We start from the raw sequence: 27,584 nt of genomic DNA on the forward strand, positions 1-27,584 counted from the left end.
TGAAAAAATAAATTAGTACTTACTTCGAAAAATATTACCGAATAAACTTAATTTAAAATTATAATACAAGGTATGTTATGGCATTATTGGGGCCGTCTCACTATGATACTTTTTAAAATCGTTTCGCTTACATCCGATAAGTTCAAGTATAAATTTCTGGTTTTGGCATTTTCTTTTAAATTTTTTAACGTTGAACAAGTCTGCAAAAAAAGTTTGATTATTCCAATGTAATCAAGTATATGATACAAAAATGTAGAAGCATTCAAGTTAATCAATTATATCCTGGTTAAGTTATAAAGTTGTGTTACAATTGATTAACTCGAGTGTAGTTTAAAAAAATTATTATAAAAGTGCGGGTTATCCAACATTGAGTAGTTCTAACTAAATGAGACTTTGTCCATTGCGTTCTTTTTAAGTAATCATTGAGGAAAATTTTGTCAAAATGCTCTAAAGATCTAATTTTTTTTGTAGCTACTTTAAGCTGGATATGTTTCTAACAGTATATTTGATTTGTCATTTAAAACTGGTTTTTCTTTGCTATCAACTTATTTTGGGCGACCGAGAAGAACACCCTTGAAGTCGTAAGGTACCTATAATTGGACCGCGTTATACAGCACTTGACTAAGCAACATTTTATCGTTTTTAGAGATTTTCATACTGTCTGGTAGGTAAAAGTGCAACTTATCTTAGAAAAAATGCAGAATACCGAAAGACCTAAAATACTATTTTGTTTTAAAGGATAAGCGCCAATCACGTTATACGATTTCAAGACCGATTTGTATCATACGTCTAAGAACCGACTTAGATACAGCAAGAAATTATACAATAGAAAAAATAGATGAACCTACAATTTCGGGCCAGTGTCGTTTTCTAGATGTTAGTATAAAATTAAAAGTTTATGTTTTTTATTTGACTCTACAAATAGATTAACATCTCCCATCTCCAGCATAACATATCACTATGTTGCAAATTATTATTGCACTAAAACTAGAACGAAAACTAGAAACATTCGGGTTTAGTCGTGAAAAAAAAAGTTCGAACTTTCAACTTTTAATTTTGACATATTTGTCAACTTCATATAAAATCCTTTAAAATGAGTCCAAACTCGACATATTTAACTTTGATATTAATGGAGATACAATCACTTCCGGTTCGAAACGTCAACGTCTATTTTGACATATTTGTCATCTTCATTAAAAAACCTTTAAAATGAGTCCAAAGATGACGCACTTATCTCAAAAAACAAAAAAGTTGGAATAAAAAACATTAAACCCGAAGTTAGCAACAATGAAGATAGCAATTTAATTTTTAAATATTAATACCAACCTTAATTTTTGATTTTTTTTTATTATATTTTTGTTTTTGTGACAAATATTAAGACATTTTATAAAAATTAAGAATATGTCAAAATGACGTTGACATTTCAAACCGGAAGTTGCTTATATCTCGAGTAATATTGGAATTAAACGTATCATGTTTGGACTCAATTTAAAGGATTTTTCACGACGATTACAAATATGTCAAAATTGACGTTGACATTCTTAACCGGAAGTTGACCATATCTTCATTAATATTGAAGAGAAATATGTCGTGTTTGTACTCATTTTAAAGGATTTTTAATGAAGATTACAAATATGTCAAAATTGAGGTTGACATTTTAAACCTGAAGTTAGTTATCATATAATACAAGTTTTACAACTTTTTAAACTTTAATTTTGTAAATTAGTAACTAATAATCTAATTTCGACATTGATATGTGATCTTTTTTAACAAAACAAAAAGAAATATTAAGAAATTCGTTTGTAAAATGGATAAAATGAGAAATGTTAATCTATTTGTAGAGTCTCTGAAGATGACCAAGGGCCGAAACTGGTTAGACTTAAATTCTATATATAAAATAAAAGCCAGTTTAAAAGTACAAAATCAAACTCTAGATTATTTTTCAAAAATTTTTACACGAATCGTCATCATTTTATCTCTAGTTTTAGTGACTAAATTTATACCACGACTTGAAACATCCTGTATAATCGTGATAAAAATGGACAGGCACCAAACAATTTTCAATAGGTTGACCCTGACTATTCTGAGAAGTCTTATATTTTTAGGGAGATGAAAACGAAAATCCCGTTTTTCTCAACACTATTCATTTGTGGCCTTTCTGCACCAGGTTTAAGGTTTGCTATAGGACCCAGAACTAACTAGACTTAACAGAGCATGATAGTAAGTTTGTCTGACTTCACGGTATGCAGACAACAATTGGTAGTCAACCTCAATTTTGACATATTTGTAATGTTCATTAAAAAACCTTTAAAATGAATACAAACACGACATATTTACCTTCAATATTAGAGAAGTTATGGTCAACTTCCGGTTAAAAATGTCAACGTCCATTTTGACATATTTGTAATTGTCGTGAAAAAATCTTTTAAAATCAGCCCAAACATGATACGTTTAATTCCAATATTACTCGAGATATAAGCAACTTCCGGTTTGAACTGTCAACGTCATTTTGATATATTCTTAATTTTTATAAAATGTCTTCAAATTTGCCACAAAAACGAAAATATCATTAAAAAAAATCAAAAATTAAGGTTGGTATTAATATTTAAAAATTATATTGCTATCTTCATTGTTGCTATCTTCGGGTTTAACGTTTTTTATTCTAACTTTTTTGTTTTTTGAGATAAGTGCGTCATGTTTGGACTTATTTTAAAGGTTATTTTATAAGAATTGCGAATATAATAATAAAATTAAAGTTGACATTAACACCGGAAAGTTTTTTCTTAGCAATGCGTCGAAACTCTTTCAATATTTGTAGTTCTAGGTCTAGTGTTAGTTCTAGTTTTAGTGCAATAAAAATATGCAACATAGTGATATCTTATGCTAACTAGCGCTACCTACAACTGTCAGTAAAACTAACATTAGATCTAGAACAAAAAAACATTCAACGTCGATGTTTTTTGTTCTCTTTTTTGTGTTTTGAGAGAAATGTATCATGTTTGGACTCATTTTAAAAGTTTTTTTAATAAAGATTACATCACGAAATAACACCATTAAGTTGTCCATTTCACTAATATATGACAACTAACTTCAGGTTTAACATGTCAACCTCAATTTTGACATATTTGCAATCTTCATTAAAAAACCTTTAAAATGAATACAAACACGACATATTTATCTTCAATATTAATGAAGTTATGGTCAACGTCAATTTTGACATATTTGTAATCGTCGTGAACAAATCTTTTAAAATCAGCCCAAAATATGATACGTTTAATTCCAATATTATTCGCGATATAAGCAACTTCCGGTTTGAAATGTCAATGTCATTTTGATATATTCTTAATTTTTATAACATGTTTTAAAATTTGTCACAAAAACGAAAATATAATAAAAAAAAATCAAAAATTAAGGTTGGTATTAATATTTAAAAATTAAATTGCTATCTTCATTGTTGCTAACTTCGGGTTTAATGTTTTTTATTCTAAGTTTTTTGTTTTTTGAGATAAGTGCGTCATGTTTGGACTTATTTTAAAGGTTATTTTATAAGGATTGCGAATATAATAATAAAATTAAAGTTGCCATTAACACCTGAAAGTTTTTTCTTAGCAATGCGTCGAAACTCTTTCAATATTTGTAGTTCTAGGTCTAGTGTTAGTTCTAGTTTTAGTGCAATAAAAATATGCAACATAGTGATATCTTATGTTCACTAGCGCTACCTACAACTGTCAGTAAAACTAACATTAGATCTAGAACAAAAAAACATTCAAGGTCGATGTTTCTTATTCTCTTTTTTGTGTTTTGAGAAAAATGCATCATGTTTGGATTCATTTTAAATGTTTTTTAATAAAGATTACATCATGAAATAACACCATTAAGTTGTCCATTTCACTATTATATGACAACTAACTTCAGGTTTAACATGTCAACCTCAATTTTGACATATTTGCAATCTTCATTAAAAAACCTTTAAAATGAATACAAACACGACATATTTATCTTCAATATTAATGAAGTTATGGTCAACTTCCGGTTAGAAACGTCAACGTCAATTTTGACATATTTGTAATCGTCGCGAAAAAAATCTTTTAAAATCAGCCCAAAATATGATACGTTTAATTCCATTATTACTCGAGATATAAGCAACTTCCGGTTTGAAATGTCAACGTCATTTTGATATATTCTTAATTTTTATAAAATGTCTTAAAATTTGCTACTAAAACGAAAATATAATAAAAAAATTAAAAACTAAGGTTGGTATTAATATTTAAAAATTAAATTGCTATCTTCATTGTTGCTAACTTCGGGTTTAACGTTTTTTATTCTAACTTTTTTGTTTTTTGAGATAAGCGCGTCATCTTTGGACTTATTTTAAAGGTTATTTTATAAGGATTGTGAATATAATAATAAAATTAAAGTTGACATTAACACCTGAAAGTTTTTTTCTTAGCCTTGCGTCGAAACTCTGTCAATATTTCAAGCTCTAGGATTAGCTCTAGTTTTAGTGCAATAAAAATATGCAACATAGTGATATCATATGTCAACTAGCGCTACCTACAACTGTCAGTAAAACTAACATTGGATCTAGAACAAAAAACATTCAAGGTCGATGTTTTTTATTCTCTTTTTTGTGTTTTGAGAAAAATGCATCATGTTTGGATTCATTTTAAAGGTTTTTTAATAAAGAATACATCATGAAATAACACCATTAAGTTGTCCATTTCACTATTATATGACAACTAACTTCAGGTTTAACATGTCAACCTCAATTTTGACATATTTGCAATCTTCATTAAAAAACCTTTAAAATGAATACAAACACGACATATTTATCTTCAATATTAATGAAGTTATGGTCAACTTCCGGTTAGAAACGTCAACGTCAATTTTGACATATTTGTAATCGTCGTGAAAAAAATCCTTTAAAATCAGCCCAAAATATGATATGTTTAATTCCAATATTACTCGAGATATAAGCAACTTCCGGTTTGAACTGTCAACGTCATTTTGATATAGTCTTAATTTTTATAAAATGTCTTCAAATTTGCCACAAAAACGAAAATATCATTAAAAAAAATCAAAAATTAAGGTTGGTATTAATATTTAAAAATTAAATTGCTATCTTCATTGTTGCTAACTTCGGGTTTAACGTTTTTTATTCTAACTTTCTTGTTTTTTGAGATAAGTGCGTCATGTTTGGACTTATTTTAAAGGTTATTTTATAAGGATTGTGAATATAATAATAAAATTAAAGTTGACATTAACACCTAAAAGTTTTTTTCTTAGCCTTGCGTCGAAACTCTGTCAATATTTCAAGCTCTAGGGTTAGCTCTAGTTTTAGTGCAATAAAAATATGCAACATAGTGATATCATATGTCAACTAGCGCTACCTACAACTGTCAGTAAAACTAACATTAGATCTAGAACAAAAAACATTCAAGGTCGATGTTTTTTATTCTCTTTTTTGTGTTTTGAGAAAAATGCATCATGTTTGGATTCATTTTAAATGTTTTTTAATAAAGATTACATCACGAAATAACACCATTAAGTTGTCCATTTCACTATTATATGACAACTAACTTCAGGTTTAACATGTCAACCTCAATTTTGACATATTTGCAATCTTCATTAAAAAACCTTTAAAATGAATACAAACACGACATATTTATCTTCAATATTAATGAAGTTATGGTCAACTTCCGGTTAGAAACGTCAACGTCAATTTTGACATATTTGTAATCGTCGCGAAAAAAATCTTTTAAAATCAGCCCAAAATATGATACGTTTAATTCCATTATTACTCGAGATATAAGCAACTTCCGGTTTGAAATGTCAACGTCATTTTGATATATTCTTAATTTTTATAAAATGTCTTAAAATTTGCTACTAAAACGAAAATATAATAAAAAAATTAAAAACTAAGGTTGGTATTAATATTTAAAAATTAAATTGCTATCTTCATTGTTGCTAACTTCGGGTTTAACGTTTTTTATTCTAACTTTTTTGTTTTTTGAGATAAGCGCGTCATCTTTGGACTTATTTTAAAGGTTATTTTATAAGGATTGTGAATATAATAATAAAATTAAAGTTGACATTAACACCTGAAAGTTTTTTTCTTAGCCTTGCGTCGAAACTCTGTCAATATTTCAAGCTCTAGGATTAGCTCTAGTTTTAGTGCAATAAAAATATGCAACATAGTGATATCATATGTCAACTAGCGCTACCTACAACTGTCAGTAAAACTAACATTGGATCTAGAACAAAAAACATTCAAGGTCGATGTTTTTTATTCTCTTTTTTGTGTTTTGAGAAAAATGCATCATGTTTGGATTCATTTTAAAGGTTTTTTAATAAAGAATACATCATGAAATAACACCATTAAGTTGTCCATTTCACTATTATATGACAACTAACTTCAGGTTTAACATGTCAACCTCAATTTTGACATATTTGCAATCTTCATTAAAAAACCTTTAAAATGAATACAAACACGACATATTTATCTTCAATATTAATGAAGTTATGGTCAACTTCCGGTTAGAAACGTCAACGTCAATTTTGACATATTTGTAATCGTCGTGAAAAAAATCCTTTAAAATCAGCCCAAAATATGATATGTTTAATTCCAATATTACTCGAGATATAAGCAACTTCCGGTTTGAACTGTCAACGTCATTTTGATATAGTCTTAATTTTTATAAAATGTCTTCAAATTTGCCACAAAAACGAAAATATCATTAAAAAAAATCAAAAATTAAGGTTGGTATTAATATTTAAAAATTAAATTGCTATCTTCATTGTTGCTAACTTCGGGTTTAACGTTTTTTATTCTAACTTTCTTGTTTTTTGAGATAAGTGCGTCATGTTTGGACTTATTTTAAAGGTTATTTTATAAGGATTGTGAATATAATAATAAAATTAAAGTTGACATTAACACCTAAAAGTTTTTTTCTTAGCCTTGCGTCGAAACTCTGTCAATATTTCAAGCTCTAGGGTTAGCTCTAGTTTTAGTGCAATAAAAATATGCAACATAGTGATATCATATGTCAACTAGCGCTACCTACAACTGTCAGTAAAACTAACATTAGATCTAGAACAAAAAACATTCAAGGTCGATGTTTTTTATTCTCTTTTTTGTGTTTTAAGAAAAATGCATCATGTTTGGATTCATTTTAAATGTTTTTTAATAAAGATTACATCATGAAATAACACCATTAAGTTGTCCATTTCACTATTATATGACAACTAACTTCAGGTTTAACATGTCAACCTCAATTTTGACATATTTGCAATCTTCATTAAAAAACCTTTAAAATGAATACAAACACGACATATTTATCTTCAATATTAATGAAGTTATGGTCAACTTCCGGTTAGAAACGTCAACGTCAATTTTGGCATATTTGTAATCGTCGCGAAAAAAATCTTTTAAAATCAGCCCAAAATATGATACGTTTAATTCCATTATTACTCGAGATATAAGCAACTTCCGGTTTGAAATGTCGACGTCATTTTGATATATTCTTAATTTTTATAAAATATCTTCAAATTTGCCACAAAAACGAAAATATAAGAAAAAAAAATCAAAAATTAAGGTTGGTATTCATATTTAAAAATTAAATTGCTATCTTCATTGTTGCTAACTTCAGGTTTAATGTGTTTTCTTCAAACTTTTTTGTTTTTTGAGATAAGTGCGTCATGTTTGGACTCATTTTAAAGGTTATTTTATAGAGATTACGAATATAATAATAAAATTAAAGTTGACATTAACACCTGAAAGTTTTTTTCTTAGCCTTGCATCGAAATATTGAAACATTTCTACTTCTAGGTCTAGTATCAGTTCTAGTTTTAGTTCAATAAAAATATGGAACATAGTGATATCTTATATTTAACTAGCGCTACCTACCACTGTCACTAGAATTAATATTAGATCTAGAACTAGAAACATTCGGGTTTAGTCGCACGTCTCTCAAGACAGCTAAACCTGAATGATTCTAGTTCTAGGTTTTGTGTTACTTCTAGTAATAATGCTAGTGTATTACTAGAACTAACACTAGACCTAGAAGATTACATCATGAAATAACACCATTAAGTTGTCCATTTCACTATTATATGGCAACTAACTTCAAGTTTAACATGTCAACCTCAATTTTGACATATTTGTAATCTTCATGAAAAAACCTTTAAAATGAATACAAACACGACATACTTATCTTCAATATTAATGGAGTTATGGCCAACTTCCGGTTTGAACTGTCAACGTCATTTTGACATATTCTTAAAAAAACAAAAAATTAAAGTTGGTATTACTACTTAAAAATTAAATTGCTATCTTCATTGTTGCTAACTTCGGGTTTAATGTTTTTTATTCTAACTTTTTTGTTTTTTGAGATAAGTGCGTCATGTTTGGACTCATTTTAAAGGTTATTTTATAAGGATTACGAATATAATAATAAAATTAAGGTTGACATTAACACCTGAAAGTTTTTTTCTTAGCCGTTTTCAACTCTTTCAATATTTCTAGTTTAGGTCGGTTCTAGTTTTAGTTCAATAAAAATATGGAACATAGTGATATTGCATTTTACGTGAGACAATTTAAGTAGATTTGTCTTTGTTTCTATGGAAATATATTTTTGTATATTAATTAATTTTAAGTTTTAATAGATTTTAAAAGATGGCGTTAACCCGCAATTTTATAAAAATACAAGAAAATTAAAATAAAAAAATCTTACATCAAATAACGGATTTGTGCCAACAACATAAAGAACTCTTCTAGCTCTTGTTATAGAAACATTTAAACGTTGTTCATCATTTAAAAATGAATTCGCTCTCAGTCGAACACAGGATAATATAATAATATCTTTTTCTGATCCTTGAAAACTATCGACTGTATTCACAGTAATTTGTATACTTGGCATCCTTAGTTTTTTAATTTCCACCAATAAATCTTTACGTTGATTATTATAAGGCGTTATGACTCCAACTGTATAAAATTTATCGGTTTTATGACCAATAGTATCGTTTATTGCCTTTAATAATTTAACAACGCAATTAATTTCGGTTTCGTTATAATAACCGTTTTCTAATCGCTCATTTGCTTGATGATTCTTGTTTATATTTAAAACATAATAAGGAGCCAATCCATCTAAACCACCGCGTTTATTACAAATCGATGCCGTTTTTAACATTCCTTCATAAAAAGTTTCACTGGGATATAAACAAATTTCCGGGTGCATTCGAAATTGTAAATCAAGCATTGTTATTGGTTGCTTCGTTTCGGATATAAAAGCTTTTTTTAATCGCGACATAAGTGATTGACCATATCCTAAATCTTTTGCGTACTAAAAATAAAATTTAAATTAATTAATTAATAATGAGAATTAAAAATACCTACTTTGCTGAGTGTTACGGCCGGTAATTGTTTTGGATCTCCAATTAAAACAATTTTTTCAATGCCCAAACTTAAAGGTATTAAAGTTTCCGTTTCTTTACTTTGACTAGCCTCATCAATTATACAACAATCTATATTTAAACCGTACTCCCCTAAACGAAAGCAACTATTTAACGTTGTGCAAATAATGTTTCGACGCATTAAAATCTCTTTGCGGATTTTATGGAAGGTGTTCCAATAGTGGGCATCTTGGAAATAATCTTGAGCAAAATTATTGATTTGGTGGTCGATACTTTTTAATTCTTTTATTAAATGATAAGCGTTTTTTTTATGGTTCGTCATCTCATCGATTTTCGCATGTAAATCGAGCGCTCTCTGTTTTAATTTGTTAAAATCCAAACGAACTTCTGGACGTTCTGTTAATATCTGTTCGGTCATTTTTCTTCTTATGATATTTTCAATGAAGTAATAATGCAAGTCAGAACCTATTGATTCGTAAATTCCTAACCGTACTAAATCTTCTCGTTTTTTGTCTTTTGCTAAACAGATAAAAATAAAAATAAAAAAGTTATAATAGTATACAGTGCGTTTCAAAAGTAACGAATAAATTCTTATCGAATCGCTGAAACGGGTCTAAAGATTTAATTTTTTTCCGCCATTTTTAAACGAGTTATGACGTCATCGAAGATCTTTTTAAATCGAAGACCCCACTTTTTATATCCGAATTTAAAAGAGGATTTTTTTCTGAATTATGTACAGGGTGTCCAAATTTCGATGGGTTTGCAGGATATCTCAGTTATTATGAAAGATAGAAAGTTGCGGTTTTCGCGAACCTGAGCTACTTTTTTGTGAAACTTATAATGCCGCAAACCAAATTTTCATAGACCTCTTCGTTTTTGATATACAGGGAGTATTTCAAAATTTACGATTTTCAGACACCTCCCGTATCTCGGCTATCCGGAAACTTAATAAAAACGTAAAAACGGGTTCTAATAGATTTTTTCACGGAGAATCCAATGGTGCACGTAGAATTTTTCTAGTCATCACGGTTTTTAAGTTATAAACACAACTTAGGTTTTTTTAAATGGAACCACCTATATTTTATTTTTTTATTGAACTGGATTTTTTTCAAGCTTTTCAATGATATATAATACTCTATACTTACCTTTATAATTTATTAACCTCGAAATTGAATAAAATACATTATTTTATAAGTAGGCAATGATAAACAGACTGCCTAACCTGACGTCACAGAGATGGGCGGAGCTTATATCGACTCCAAACAATTTCGTCGCTAACCACAGTTGCTAATGATAAACCGTAATAAAAATGTCATTTGAAATGTCATAAAAAGTCACTTATTTATTTTATTTTAACACTAATTGAAAAATGGCATATGGTGATTTACCGTTAGCAACACACTTAGCTATGAAAATGTTTGGAGTCGATATAAGCTCCGCCCATCTCTGTTACGTCAAGGCTTAGGTTGTCTATTAAGTGATCGCGTTGCTAGGATACCGGAATAAACAAAGTAAATATAGTTAATTACTGTCAACCTTAATTTTGAATTTTGTGCTAACAATAAGTCGTGTGTTACTTAATTACCTTTAATTAACTTAACTTAATTATCTTTTTCTTGAAATGGAGCGCTATGAAAATTATGAAAAATATGACATGCTAGCATGTTACATTCATGCAAATGAAAATGTAAATCAAGCTGCTGAATTATACATAAATAGGTAGAATGCAACATTTATCAGCAATAACATTTTATTAGCAGATTGTTTCACTTCAGATATCCAGAAAGAGCGCAACCAAATTCAAAATTATTGGGCCACGAATTGTTTACAAAATATTTGAAGGAAACCTTTGCGGTAATCGCTATTTGGCCATCTTGCAAGAGGCTTTGCCAGAGATTTTGGATGATATTCCTCTTATTCGGCTAAATAATATTTATTTTCAGCAGGACGGAGCTCCCGTTCATAATGCGCAGTTAGTGAGTCGCTACCTAACTGCAGAATTTCCTGGTAGGTGGATAGGCACACATGGTCCAACGCGATGGCCAGCAAGATCACCTGATTTATCTATTTTGGACTTCTTTTTATGGGGATATATCAAGAATCGGGTATACAGGGTGGTTCAGTTTTTAATCGGGAAACTTTACTAGGATGTAGTACTTGCCAAAATAACACAAATTTTTTATATAAACATAGGGTCGCAATTCTTTTGTTTTCGAGCTATGAGCGATCAAAGTTGAGAAAAAAATTTACATTTTGTTTTGTATTTCAGCTGCAAGTAAACCGTAGAATTTGAAACTTTGTACGTATGTACTACTGGTTAAGAACTTATTTTCAACCATACCTTAAACTTCCCCAGCGCCCTCTTAGGGGATGAAATTCACTACCCCCTTGTTTTTTTTATAACAACTTTTTAACGCTATGGAATATGAACATAAAAAGATATGGGTTGTAAAGCTCACTCTTTAGTGGTACTTTTTTGTCTCTTTAGTATTTTCCTTAAAGTTAATAGTTTCCGTGTAAAAAAATAAAATATCGTGCCATACACTGCTATGTGCCGCCATGTTTAGCCAAAATTATTCTAAAAGTTTGCTCTGAGAACTTGTAAGTTTCATTTACAGTGAATCCTCATAATTATTGCTGGTTATTAATAATTTTTGACGGTTATTAAGCCAGAGTATCAATTTTTTAATATTGTTTAAAACAACGTAATTTGTTCAGACAGGCATTAATCTTATTTATGGTTTTTCTTATGAAAATCACAATTAATTGATGTTATCTAGTTAGTACTAGATCCTAGTAAGTGCACAACTTCCATAGCCACCTATAAAGAAAAATTTCTTTTAATAATAGCAGCGCTTTACAGTACAATGTAGCATATTTTATTTTTTTACGTTAAAACTATTATTTTTAAGGAAAAAACTAAAGAGAGAAAAAAGTACTAGTAATGAATAAGCTTTACAACCCATATTTTTCTTTGTTAATATTCCATGGCGTTAAGAAGTTGTTATAAAAAAATCAAAGGGGCTGTGAATTTCATCTCCTTAGAGGGCGCTAGGGAAGTTTAAGGTATGGTTGAAAATAAGATATTAACCAGTAGTACATACATACCAAATTTCAAATTCTATGGTTTACTCATACCCGAAATAAAAGATAAAATGTAAATTTTTGGCTCAACTTTGACAGCTCATAGCTCAAAAACAGAAGAGTTGCGACCCTATGTTTATATAAAAAACTTGTTTATTTTGGCAAGTACTACGTCCTAGAAAAGTTTCCCGATTAAAAACTGAACCACCCTGTATAGTACCCAGAATCGAACAAAATTGGAATTGAAAATTGCTGTAACTGATGCTTTTTCACATTTACAGCAACATCCCATAACTATTCTAAATGCAATTAAACGCATTACTAAACTTTGTGAACAATGTGTGCATCAAAATGGTAACAACTTTGAACAATTCCTGTAACTTGAAGCCATATTTGCATAATGTTTAGTTTTTAATAATTTTTCGTTTTTAGCAAACAAAATTTAATAGATACATTTTTTTAATAAGTCAATAATTAATATTATAGTATTTTCAAAATTCTTTGTTTATCCTGGTATCCTAGCAACGCGATCACTTAATTTATCATAGCCTACTTATAAAATAATGTGGTTTTTTTAATTTCGAGGTTAATTATAAAGGTAAGTATAGAGTATTATATATCATTGAAAAGCTTGAAAAAATTCTAGTTCAATAAAAAAATAAAATATAAGTGGTTCCATTTAAAAAAACCTAAGTTGTGTTTATAACTCAAAAACTGTAATGTCTAGAAAAATTCTACGTGCATCATTGGATTCTACGTGAAAAAATCTATTAGAACCCGTTTTTACTTTTTTACTAAGTTTCCGGATAGCCGAGATACGAGGGGAGTCTGAAAATCGTAAATTTTGAAATACCTGTATATCAAAAACGAAGAGGTCTATGAAAATTTGGTTTGCGGCATTGAAAGTTTCACAAAAAAGTAGCTCAGGTTCGCGAAAACCGCAACTTTCTATCTTTCATAATAACTGAGATACCCTGCAAACCCATCGAAATTTGGACACCCTGTACAGGTGGTTCAAATTGGATGTCCGAATAGGCTAACTCGGAAACTAGAGGCCAAAACTGAAAATATCGTAAAACCAAGAAGTGCAATTATCTTTGTTATTATTATAGGTGGAGTATTATAACTAAGACATTATAGGAACACTTTTTTACAGGGAATTTCATGACGTAGTCAAAAAAAATTTTTCGGTTTTAGATTTTGAGATATCATGACAATTTTCGTTTTTTTAAATGGAAACAACCACTAATTATTCGCTTATTAGGGTTAGATAGGTCTATTTCTTATTCTTTTAGACTTTTTTTAGTGTCGTTAAAGAAATTAAATTTACAGTTTCCTGTAATTAATTAATTAAATTATAACCAAAAATTAAAAAAAAAACATATTTCTGATATTTGTATCAAATACATTTGTTGAACTATTTAATTTATATTTGTTTTACACAAAAGTTGGAATAGATTGCATTATTTCACATTTTTTATTAATATTTAATATTACTATTAAACAACTTAATAAATTATTGATAGATGGCGCTCATATATCAAAAATTTTCTGAAGTGTCAAATTAAAAATCCTGTTTTTTTAGGATGGATTACGAAAATTACGAAAAATTTAACATGTTAGAATGTTACATATTAGAAAATAAAGTAAATTTTATATAAATTTTTGGTAGAATAGTTTTTAGTTATAGTACCGTAATTTACAGGAAACTGTAAATTTAATTTCTTTGACGACACTAAAAAAAAGTTAATTTTTAGCTTTATTCTAAAACAATAAGAAATAGACCTATCTAACCCCATATTTTTGTAATCAGAAAAAAATAACGAATTTAATAAGCGAATAATTAGGGGTTGTTTCCATTTAAAAAAACGAAAATTGTCATAATATCTCAAAATCTAAAACCGAAATTTTTTTTTTGACTACGTCATTAAATTCTCTGTTAAAAAGTGTCCATATAATCTATTAGTTATAATACTCCACCTATAATAATAACCAAGATAATTGCACTTGCTGGTTTTACGATATTTTCAATTTTGGCCTCTAGGGGAAAAACAAAAGACGATAGCGCTTTGAGGCTTTTGGCATTAGCAATTTCTCGAAAAACGAGATCATGACATGTAAGCTACTTTTTTTCTAACTCTTATAGTTTCCCAGTTAGCCTATTCGGACATCGAATTTGAACCACCCTGTACAATAAATATTAATATCGGTTACATAAGAAAATTTTCGAGAAAAATTAATTTAAAGTTTTATTATTTCTCATTTACTTGATATAAAAAATAGCAGTAGCAGTGCGTAACCATGGCAACCAATTGTTTTGATTTGACATTTCGAAGTGTCAAAATTCAATTTGAATTGAATTATTTATTTAAATTACTTATTATTACTATTGTACTTGAGATACAAAAGTAGCAATAGCTTGTTGTATCAAACGCATCAAAAGAAAAAAAAACGCAAACAGAAAATAAGATATCAAAAATTAAACGTTTAAAATAATCTCATTAACGCACAATAAACTATTTCAAATCGAATTTTGACACTTGGAAATTTTAAATTGGTTGCCATGGTTACGCACGGCTACTACTATTTTTTATATCATTTTAAAGAAACTTTAAATTAATTTTTCTCGAAAATTTTCTCATGTAACCGATATTAATATTTATTGTACATAATTCAGAAAAAAAATCCTCTTTCAAATTCCGATATAAAAAATGAGGTGTTCCATTTAAAAAAAAAACTTCGATGACGTCATAACTCGTTTAAAAATGGCAAAAAAAATTTAAAATATACACCAAAAAATTGCAAAAAAATTAAATCTTTAGACCCTTCAGCGATTTTTTCATAAATTGTTTATAATAATTTTATCGAATTTATCCGTTACTTTTGAAACGCACTGTATTATTATACGAGCATATACGAAATTTCAAAAACGTCAATTTTTAGGACTTTCTAGAGATTTGACATTAAAAAAACGTTAACAAATTCCTTTTTCTGTATGATTTAAGCATAAATTAATTAATTTTCGTAAAAAAATACATGACGTTTCATAAAACTGACATTTAATTTTGACAAATTGTTGTGAAGTTGGTTACAGTTGGTAACATTGAATTTGTGTCACATTGACGTTTAAACTTTATTCAAAAATTTATTTAAAAAAATAAATTTATGGAATCAATTGCAATAGTAGTCGTGGATAATGTAATATCATTAGTATTATACAGGGTGTATCAGGTATGAGTAGAACAAATTTGAGGGGTTATAGGTCTCCTCTTTCTGAATAAAAAATTCTTATAACACAATATCCCATTCTTTATTCTGCTTAAAATATGATACGATAAAGTTATTAATAATAACATAAGGTTCATAAGTTTGAGTACTATCGGTTAATGAATTATACTAAGTAGACTTTGCTTTGCAATTTGTTTTTAGTTTTATAATTTTGTTGTTTTTAATACAATAAGCAAGTTTGTTTATTAAAACCTAAATTTTTGTAAATTTTTACATTAAAGAGTGATAAAACAGAAGTGATAAATTTATTTGTATAAAGTAAACAATCTCTAAAAAAATATCTCAAAAATTACTTTTATGTGTCAAATTAAAGCTATACAGGAGGATGTCTCACTTAACTGGTTCGTTAGAACTTTTTCAGGTTCCACTATTCGTAGATATTTGAATTTTTGGTAGCATGGGTTGTTCATTCGGAACTTTAGAACTAAAATATTTTCAAGATGGGCGCCACTATTTTAAATGGAATGCTATAGTTTTTATTACACCGTTTAATTGTGGGTGAAAAAATAGGTTGACTTTGATAAAAGTAAATAATAAATGTAATTAAAATCAAATATCGGCGTTGGAATAATTTACCATGATGTTCAATGACGTCGTCAAATGTAACTAATGACAACAATAATACAAACATGGACCAAAAACTATCAAAATTCCATAGCTTTCTAATAAAAAAACCTGCATTTCGTGCATGTTTTAATAAATTGCGCAATATGAGGCAAACTACGATAAATAGGTATGGGAATGTTTATAGATAATTTATAGAGAATTGAATTCTCTTCCTGATAGGCTAATAAAATATGGGGCGTTCCATTTAAAATTTTCGACTTTCTCCCCATTGAATATGGAGAAACGATAATACAATTTTTGACCACCTGTATAAGATACTCTGATACAATATATGACAATCTATTTGAGAGCATATGAAGAGTAAACGTGCCAATTTAGAGCTTTTTTTGAATGAACGTTGGCTGAGATATAGGGTTTTAAAGAGCATGGTGAAATTTGCCAAAAAAACCTTAAAATCAAAATAACTCGAAAACGAAAAAGGCTAGCTACCAATAACTTTTATAAAAGTCAACATATTTTTTAACGAACAATTAAAATGTGCAATAAAAACTATAAATAACTTTAAAATAACGAAGTTATGGTCTACTTCCGGTAGACCGGAAGTGGCAGCCATCTTGAAAATATTTTAGATCGAAAGTTCCGACTGAACAACCCATACTATCAAAATTTGAAAACTGTACGAATACTGGAACCTAAAAAAGTTGTAACGAACCAGTTACTTGAGACACCCTGTATAGATAAGCAAAGCCTGCTTAGTATAATTCTTTATACAGCAGTACTTAAACATTCAAACCCTTAACTTTATCGTATCATAACTTAAGAATGGGACATTGTGTTATAAGAATTTTTATTCACAAAAAGGGGACCTATAACCCCTCAAATTTTTTCTACTCATACCTGATGCACCCTATATCCTGTATAGTATTATCCTTGTTTATAGATATACATAGTTATCCAAAGAATTTAGTTCGTGGTCGTGATGCCTAGATGGCAGGGTGACTTATGTGTCGCCATTCATAAAAATTTAAATTTTACTATACGCGCCCTAACGTATTACTACGAAAAACGTAAAATAAATTGCATATATTTCAGTATTTCTTGCAGAGAAAAATCGATAATGTGTCCTTCAAGAATAATACCGAATTGTTGAGACTATTCGTCGGTAGGTACCGATTTGTAGACGCCAAATTTTTTAAGTAGGTGTATGAACTGGTTTTATAAGAGGACACCAACCGCGTTGAATCTTTTTAAGAAGTTTGTTTAAAAGACTATATTTAATATGCTGAGTAATTCATTGAAATTGAGACTACCTAATAATAACTCATAAAACATCCATTTTATCAAAAAAGTTTCATAAAACTTTCATCGTATAAAGGGGGAAAGTATTTTGAACGATTTTTATTGCATTTTAGAAGCGCCATCAATATTTTTCATTTGTTAAGTATGCTTTTCTAAAGCTCTTAGACGATCAATATTGACAACACCTTAGCATATTGATAATAATATTGATAGTGTAAGGTAAAAAATTTTAGTGACGGTAAATATTGATGGAGAATTGATAAAAATTCGGATTTTTTGATTTTCGGGCGTCAATATTGATAATTGGAGGGGATATTGACAATACTATTGACCGTGTAGGGTTGGCGCCAATATTTCTATCAATACTCAAAATTAAATACCTACTTTTATTTAATTATAACAATAACAAAACATGTCTCAACACATCAACACACTGAAAAACATATGTTATTTTACCCTTTAAAGGGCAAATTATTTTTTCGTTTTTAGAAACGATTTAGTTGTGGTAATGCAGCTATTTGACCTTATTGATAAGTGATCTCTATAGAAGCCACTAACCGTTAAAGGGTTAACCCAGATGATTTGAAAACAGGTTTAATTCTTATTTTCTACATTACACTCAGTTCAGTTCAAGTCGTGTGCCTGTGAATAAGTGGTGAAAATGACCGCCCCATTAACTGACATTATTGACGTTCAAGACGATGAAGATACTGTTGGTTCATCTAGTTCATTCAGTTGGTCTTGTAGAACATATATAAAGGTTTGACAGGTTTCTATTACAGCCTTGCTCATAGTTGCTGGGGACATTATAACAGAAAACTTCAAGTCTTCAAAATTTCTTTCTGTGGCCAAGTACCTCAGGGTTAAGGCTAATCTTTCCCTAACACTTGTACTTTCTCTCATATTGCGATCCTGCCTTTTCAAAAATGGTTCAACCATCTGTAACAGTTTGTTAAAGGAACTTCCATCCATTCAAAAGTAGTAAGTAATTTATAATTTGCAATTATAAGTAGTTAGCAGGATTTGCCATGTATTTTGTTATTATGTATTCATGATTTTCATTATGTTCAGTCAACACAATAAAGTCACCTTAAAAAAGTTCATTAATATACAGGCTGTTTCTAAATTAATGCGAAAGATTTCAAGGAGTGATTTTTCAGCAAAAATTAAGGACAGTCTTTCATATAAGTTTTTGTTCAAAACCTCTTCCCCACCGAGTTACAGTACTCTAACGTTAGGGGAAAAAATTGTTTTTATTTAATAAATCCACTATGGAAGAATTTAGAAGATTGAAATTTGACAGATAACTGTTAATAAAATGACACTTTTTGACGATTTTTATAACCCGAAAATGTTATTACAAGATGTATTTAAAAACTTGATTTAAATAGTGGAATTCAATACGCAACTTTTAGTCTCTTGACATTTTCTCCTAAAATTGTTAGTTTGATCACCAAAAAATAAAATAATATACAGGCTCAAGTGAATTAATTCAGAAATTGGTTATAATTAGTCAAAGAAATGAAGTTATGTCAAATTAACAATGAAGAAAGATATTAACAAGAAAGTTGCAGATTTTCCCTTAATTTTAGAGGGCTATAACTTGGAGGGGAAGGGGTTTTGAACAAAAAGTTATATGAAAAACACCCCGTAATTTTCGCTGAAAAATCATCCCTTGAAATCTTTCACATCAATTTAGAAACACTCGTTAATAAAATCAGAAATAGGTACATACTTCGTTTTTATTTATTTAATTGATTCTAATTAATATTTCTTAATTTTCGTATTTGTATTTTAACCAAAGAATTCTCAACGACGAAATAATAAAGAACGAATTTGTTTACGTGAAATCGTTTATCCAAACTCGAGTAGTTGCAAAAAAACTTTGTTTATACTACATACTCCACGTCTAGAATTAATACGTCTGCAATAGGACGAACAAAAATCAAAACTCACCATTTAATTAGCAAGGCAATTTTTGGTTCTCTGTTATAAAAAAAGGACAGATTTTTTTTTTATATTTAGATGTAATGTTTAATGTAATTAAATATTTTATATGTTAAACAATTTCGTGTTCAATTACATAAGTTCACTTAATCTTTTATTCTGAGTATGCAACTTCTACTACAAGTTGGATTTCCAATTTTATTCAATTCATTCATAAATGATGTTTTTCTCGTTTGCCGTTAGAGGCAGCACGAGCTAGAGCAACCCAACTCGACCGGTTGGATAACTATGTATATCTATAAACAAGGGTATTATACAGGATGTCTCAGCGAGACCAGTCATTAGACGTTTCCGGGGTCTGGGCAAAATAAAAATTTGAGAATTTAGACATTTCTATAAACATTATTTACGTTATTAATATCCATTTTAATTGGTTTTAGACTCACAAGCATCAAACAACGTAAATCAGACTTTGACGTTTGTCAATAAGTCATTAAACATTTGTTTTCCATGGCACACTAGGTTGATATCGATATATAGAGAATTTTTCAAAAAACCCTAATTATTTCCCAAACTATTAATGTTAGGTATAGGAGATATGGAGTATAAAAGATGTAAAATGAGACGCCAAAGACGACTAAGTAATAAAATATGGGGGGTGTCATTTAAAAAAATGAAGTTATGGTACTTCAAAGTTAACCTGCCATAGTAAAATGACCAAACGATTTAGACAGCCGTTCTCGGCACCAAAACATACTCCAGCATGTTGCTTAAGCATGTTCTGAATCCTAAATTGGTATCTCAAAAATCTAGTGTTCTCTGATTTTTTGAACAAATGTCTGCTGGAGCTGATTTTTCTAAAAAGATTCGAATAACTCGAGAACGGCTGAATCAAATTGCAAAAAATAAAGTTATTATTAAGCCTTGGAAGCAGATAAATCCAAAGTTGTAAAAATATACAGGATGTTCAATTTAAAAAAATAAAGTTGGTGGCGATTTCCGGTATAACCGGAAGTGTTAGAAGTCTGAAAATATTAATCGAAGAGAGCGCAATTGATAATACTTAACCCTGTATGCTCGTATAATAATATACTATAATGTGTAGTGTTTTAAAATTAAGTTGCATAATAAGAAGATACTTAATGAATTGTTGAAAATTTTCGTCATACTTGTACTACTTAGCTTTGAAACATCACATACCCCCAAATTAAAACTTACTCAATTTTCTAAGAATTCCATCAACTGTAACATTAGAAGGCGCAACAACCAAAATTTTGATGTCAGGTTTAAGCCGGACTAAAGTTTCAATTATGTGCTGGATAACAGTGGTCTTTCCAGTTCCAGGAGGACCCTGAATCATGTAAAGACCAGGACTATTTCCGATACATAAAGTGCACGCTTCTTGTACAGCGAGCATTTGCTTTTCAGATAATCCCTAAAAAATACAAATTTAAAACAATAAAATCTTTTAAACAATAAATCAAACCTTTGCTTTAAGAACAATTTCTTCGTTTCGTTTAACAACAAAACTTTCCATTATTGGACTAAGAAGTAATTTAAAAACTTGCGAATTTTCCAATAACATTAAAGCATTGCATTCCCGCAAAATAGATGTTACATTCGTAATAATCATAGCATCTGCGGATTTGGCTAAAAGAATTTCTTCGGGGAATGGTTTTATAATAAGATTGATATCGAATTGTGATGAAATCTCATTCGTACAAACAGTTGATTTTAAATGCCGTTTTTTACATGAAACTACATAAGCAAATAAACATTTTAAGGCGGTTTGTTTGGTGGTGTTGTGAGGTTTAACTCCTAAATGCGTCATAATAATATCGCCTTCTTTAGGAAAATCTTTCTGTTCACGACCGTTTAAATATCCTAAAAAATTAAATTGAATCAAATTGCTTAAAATAACACTTCATTTTTACCTATACAACGTAAAGTTTGGTAACGATCGTGTTTAGTTACATCGTTAATATTCGTAACAAATCTTTTACTCCTAAAAGTAAAAAAATAAAATTAAAATATTTTTTCTTCTTAATTTTTTACCTAAATTTCGTTGCATTCATTGTGTATCCACTACATAAATGATCCCATAACTCCAACATAATGAACGGTTTAACAACGTTGCAATAATCTTTGTAGGTATTGAAAAGCGTGCACATTTTTACGATGTTATTTTTAATAATTGGTGGAGGTTTTTGTACTATTTTGCACTCCTCTAACCAATCTACATTCCAACAAAGGAGTGCTAAAACCATGTGGAACGAAGGTTTATTAATAATTGAATGTAAATTCCGACGTTGATAATTTGTTGATTCGCTTATAACGGGATGATTTCCTTTAGAAATTGTTGGTAAGTCATTAATCGTTGAATTATTTCTTTGATTTAATCGAGGATCTTTCGGGCGCTCGTTGAAGTTTGTTAATTGAATCGAGTTCTCTTTCATCGAATCGTTATAAATTTTCGTGGATTTATTGCATAAATTATTTTGTGGAGTTTTAATATTATTATTATTTTTGGGGTAAATAAAATTTCTTGCTCCATCTTTTAACAATGCAAGGTAAGAGTCTTTAGGAACATCACCCCATGATGTTATTGTAGAATTTCTTGTAGGTTTAAATGAATTTAAATTCGAAGTTGATGGAGTTGGATTTTCAAGATTACGGAATGAAATTTTTTTGGGAATTCTTACTATCTCACTGGGTTCTTTGAATTCACCATTTTTATGGGAACCTATAAAAAGAAGATTATTACTCCTATTTATTAATACATACAGTAAAACCTTGATATAACCGATTAATATGGAGGGAAAGGGAGTGTTCATTATAGACAAAAGACCGTTATATATACATCAGCGCTGAATAACAATTTAAACTAAAAATACCATCCTTGATTTACACATCATATGAACCAGTGTCCCGCAAAGTGTGTGACACTGGTGTAAGGTGTATTATGAGATGAGAGCAGCCTTATCAAAGATTGCTCCAAATTTTGATCAGTTATGCTCAATTAAGCAAGCTCATATATCTTATTTAGGGCACGGAACTTTTGTAACAAAACGATACGATTTCCCCCCTCCACTCGTTCTCAGCAGAAAATTTCATACAAAAGTTGTTCTAAATTAAATTCTAAAACAATTTTCTCAATAAAAAATATATAAAAATATATATATAAAAAATTTTTTGAGGTTATGTTCTTAATTATTGATTAGAAAAATTGTTATTTTGAGGTTATTTCCTTAATTATTGATTAAATCAAAAAAAATTGTTGATAAAGTTTGTTTAGAATTGTTTCAGGAACAATTTTTGTTAACACGATTTTTTTCTAACTTGAAATTTTAATTTCCCTCTGAATAGTACGCTATCAAAATTAATTATCTCGATAATTATTGTTTTTATCAAAAAATGTTTTAAATAAAATTTGTTTCAATTTCGATTTTGAATCAATTATCTTAATAAAAAGATTTTACATCTCTATTAATTAAGCATCTAAACGTAATTATGTGTAAAAATGGAAAAATTATTATTTTGAGGTTATATCCTTAATTATTGATTAAATCAAAAAAAATTGTTGACACAGTTTGTTTAGAATTGTTTCAGGAACAATTTTTGTTAACACAATTTTTTTCTGACTTGAAATTTTAATTTCCCACTGAACAGTATGCTACAAAAATTAATATTTTTGAGGTTATATCCTTATTGTTGATTTAATCAAAAAAAGTTGTTAACAAAATTTGTTTAGAATTACTTCAGGAACAGTGTTTGTTAATACAATTTTTTGCTAACTTCAAATTTTAATTTCCCTCTGAATAGTATGCAATCAAAATTATCTCGATAATTATTGTTTTTATCAAAAAATGTTTTAAATAAAATTTGTTTCAATTTCGATTTTGAATCAATTATGTTAATAAAAAAATTTTACATCTCTATTAATTAAGCATCTAAGTGTAATTATGTGTAAAAACGGAAAAATTATTATTTTGAGGTTATCTCCTCAATTATTGATTAAATCAAAAAAAAATTGTTGACAAAATTTGTTTAGAATTGTTTCAGGAACAATTTTTGTTAACACAATTTTTTTCTAAGTTGAAATTTTAATTTCCCACTGAACAGTATACTACAAAAATTATTATTTTTGAGGTTATATCCATATTGTTAATTTAATCAAAACATGTTGTTAACAAAACTTATTTAGAATTACTTCAGGAACAGTGTTTGTTAATACAATTTTTTGCTAACTTGAAATTTTAATTTCCCTCTGAATAGTATGCTATCAAAATTAATTATCTCGATAATTATTGTTTTTATCAAAAAATATTTTAAATAAAATTTGTTTCAATTTCGATTTTGAATCAATTATCTTAATAAAAAATTTTTACATCTTTATTAATTAAGCATCTACGTGTAATTATGAATAAATACGGAAAAATTATTATTTTAAGGTTACCTCCTTAATTATTAATTAAATGAAAAAAAATTGTTGACAAAGTTTGTTTAGAATTGTTTCAGGAACAATTTTTGTTAACACAATTTTTTTCTAACTTGAAATTTTAATTTCCCACTGAACAGTATACTACAAAAATTAATATTTTTGAGGTTATATCCTTATTGTTGATTTAATCAAAAAATGTTGTTAACAAAATTTGTTTAGAATTACTTCAGGAACAGTGTTTGTTAATACAATTTTTTGCTAACTTGAAATTTTAATTTCCCTCTGAATAGTATGCTATCAAAATTAATTATCTCAATAATTATTGTTTTTATCAAAAAATGTTTTAAATAAAATTTGTTTCAATTTCGATTTTGAATCAATTATCTTAATAAAAAATTTTTACATCTCTATTAATTAAGCATCTACGCGATATCTCTTACGGTTTCAGAGATACAGCGTGTTTTTCAAAAAAGTGTATTTTCGAAAAGTCATCATAACTTTTTTCTTATTAATAAATCTTCATTTTTGTGAAAACATTTCCAAAGCAACTTTTTATGTAGAATTCGATGGAATAAGTTAGCTTTCCCTCAAAGCAATATTTTAGTGGTTATTGATGTTATTTTGCAAATTCGACGTGAGCATAAAATTTCCTTTCCAAAAATAAAGCACACTTGATATTTCGTTCAAGTTTAAAACTTATATGTGCAGATTTTGAAAAAGTAGGCTTTGGAACAAGAATAAATATATGGCAACAAATAGAATAGAGCAACATGGGAAATAATTCAAGTGGGATGCTATCTATGAGTGATAACATTTATATTAAAATATGCGGATGTATTAAATAGATAATATTAATAGTATGATTTAAAAATATTTTATCTGTTATATCCAAAGTCTATTCTAACAAGATCCGTTTTATCAAGGTTTTAATGTATTTCTATTTTATTACCATTACTTTGATTTGGATCCTTTGCAACTTCTTGTAATCCATTACTTAATTTATTTATATCTACACATTTAATTTTTCCATTTTTATGCTTATTATTCAAATTATCATCAACACTTTTCCTTCTTTTATTCTTCTCATTAACATCATTAATAAGAGACCTTATCACATCATTCACTTTATCAACATCCATACTTTCTCTTCTTGTTTTAGAATTTTTATTTTCAACTTTTTGTTTTTTTGCTTTGTGATTAACATCAACAGATTTCCTTCTTAGTTTCTCATTCACTTCAATAACTTTATCAACATCCATACTTTTTCTTCTCATTTTCCTTTTTTTATCTTCTTCATCATTTTGTTTCTTCCCTTTGTGATTAAGTTCAACACTTTTCCTTCTTCCTTTCTCATTCACTTCAATAACTTTATCAACATCCATACTTTTTCTTCTTGTTTTCCTATTTTTATCTTCTTCATCTTTTTGTTTCTTTCCTTTGTGATTAACTTCAACACTTTTCCTTCTTTTTTTCTCATTCACTTCAATATGGGGTGAAGTAATGATGATTTTGGGATGTTTCATTGGTGTAATAAACGATCTATCAACAAATTTTCCATTTAATTGTATATCTTTATTCTTTTCATTTAAATTTTCTATTTCATTCGGTTTTTCATTAGAATCTCCTATTTGATTTTGATCACAAGGTTCTGCAACATTCTCATTAACATCTTCATCTATCTCAAGCTTAACAGAAACAATATTATCCATCATTGCTTTTAACCCATCTAAATTATAAACATCTCCTTCACTTTCACAATCAGAAATTTCTATACACTCAACTGGTTCTGATTTAATTCTATCATTAAACGCCCTTTGAGAATATAATTCAAAATCATCATCATCATCAATATAAATCACTTCATCTTTATTTGAATATAATGGTGATGATTTGGCTTCATTATTTTGATTAACAGATGATTCACCTTCATCTATACCTTCAAGTATGTTTAAGAGTTGTTGACTAGTGTTGATTTCCATAGTTATTGGATGGCTTATAACTGTGTAACAATAATGGTTTATGGTTTGATCACAAAGTGGATGTATAAAAAAGCCAAAATTTAACAAATCTTTGTCTGTTAATTTAGCAGTTTCCAAATTATCCAACCGACGGCCGTTTAAATATGTTCCATTGAGGCTCTGAAAGTAATGAAATAAAATAACTTTTGAAAAAATACTAAGTATTTTATACCGCATGAGCCTTAATAAATAAATCATCCCCTACAGTTAAGATTTCTGCATGATTCCTCGAAATGGCGCTATTTCTACATTCGATGTCGTGGGATTTATGTCTTCCCACCGTTAAAACAGATTTTTCAATTTTAATTTCAGTGTTGTTGCAAAGATTTCTCAAAGACCATGTTTGGGGCATCTACGAAGGAAAACTTTAAATATTTCAAGATTCACCAATAATCATTAATAACCTTAATTGTTTATGGCTTTATTAATATAGTACCTAACATAAACATTTATTAATTATTGCTTTAATTTAATATCAAACTGATACTATCTGGTGCCTGTCACTTTTTATCAGTTTCGAAAACAATTTTTAGGTTAGATTTGTATTAGACAACTAAAGGAAATAAAAGATGGATGGGAAATATTTCTTTCCTTGTCTTACTTCAACTTTCGTGTTAAACTATCTCACTTTCGTATCCGCCATGATGGAGTCACTCGCGAAAATACCACCATATTCATTAATCGATCAATATAAACAAATTTAAAAATAAATAAATCGTCCCCTACGGTTAAGATTTCTGCATGATTCCTCGAATTGGCGCTATTTCTACATTCGATGTCGTAGGATTTGTGTCTTCTCACCGATAAAACAGATTTTTCAATTTTAATTTCAGTGTTGTTGCAAAGATTTCTCAAAGACGATGTTTGGGACATCTATGAAGGAAAGTTTTAAATATTTTAAAATTCGTCAATAATAATTAATAACCTTAATTGTTTATAACTTTATTAATATAGTACCTAACATAAACATTTATTAATTATTGCTTTAATTTAATATCAAACTGATACTATCTGGTGCCTGTCACTTTTTATCAGTTTCGAAAACAATTTTTAGGTTAGATTTGTATTAGACAACTAAAGGAAATGAAAGATGGATAGGAAATATTTCTTTCCTTGTCTTACTTCAACTTTCGTATTAAACTATCTCACTTTCGTATCCGCCATGATGGAGTCACTCGCGAAAATATCACCACATTCATTAATCGATCAATATAAACAAATTTAAAAATAAATTAATCGTCCCCTACGGTTAAGATTTCTGCATGATTCCTCGAATTGGCGCTATTTCTATATTCGGTGTCGTGGGATTTGTGTCTTCCCACCGTTAAAATAGATTTTTCAATTTAAATTTCAGTGTTGTTGGAAAGATTTCTCAAATACGATGTTTGGGACATCTATGAAGGAAAGTTTTAAATATTTCAAGATACATCAATAGTAATTAATAACCTTAATTGTTTATAACTTTATTAATATAGTACCTAACATAAACATTTATTAACTATTGCTTTAATTTAATATCAAACTGATAC

At 28.6% G+C, this 27,584-nt stretch overlaps 1 protein-coding gene across 3 annotated transcripts; it reads right to left on the reverse strand.

Moving 5' to 3' along the window:
- LOC111419472 (probable helicase senataxin) lies at positions 1-26,591 on the reverse strand. Of its 3 annotated transcripts, none has more exons than XM_071201380.1 (10): positions 26,460-26,591; positions 26,228-26,407; positions 24,993-26,175; positions 21,652-22,339; positions 21,531-21,601; positions 21,083-21,480; positions 20,815-21,031; positions 9,395-9,930; positions 8,733-9,341; positions 1-200 (listed from the first exon to the last, which is right to left on the reverse strand). In XM_071201380.1, the coding sequence occupies exons 2-10, from the start codon at positions 26,405-26,407 to the stop codon at positions 84-86; spliced, it is 3,999 nt and encodes a 1,332-aa protein (XP_071057481.1). In that variant the 5' UTR covers positions 26,460-26,591; the 3' UTR covers positions 1-83. The 3 variants fall into 3 exon arrangements, with proteins under 3 accessions (XP_071057481.1, XP_071057480.1, XP_071057482.1); XM_071201379.1 differs by having other exon boundaries at positions 24,987-26,175; XM_071201381.1 differs by having other exon boundaries at positions 24,987-26,175; positions 26,261-26,407; positions 26,460-26,579.
- Positions 26,592-27,584: the final 993 nt, after the last annotated feature.

This window comes from Onthophagus taurus, chromosome 1 (assembly GCF_036711975.1).
Source record: "Onthophagus taurus isolate NC chromosome 1, IU_Otau_3.0, whole genome shotgun sequence".
NCBI classification, from domain to species: domain Eukaryota; kingdom Metazoa; phylum Arthropoda; class Insecta; order Coleoptera; family Scarabaeidae; genus Onthophagus; species Onthophagus taurus.

Excerpts from the sequence above, each read along its gene's own strand:
- LOC111419472 (XM_071201379.1), bottom strand. The coding sequence starts at position 26,407 with ATGCCCCAAACATGGTCTTTGAGAAATCTTTGCAACAACACTGAAATT. Across the intron at positions 21,602-21,651 it reads ATGAATGCAACGAAATTTAG|GAGTAAAAGATTTGTTACGA; the intron begins GTAAAAAATTAA and ends TTTTACTTTTAG. Across the intron at positions 9,931-20,814 it reads TGGAATTCTTAGAAAATTGA|CAAAAGACAAAAAACGAGAA; the intron begins GTAAGTTTTAAT and ends TTATCTGTTTAG.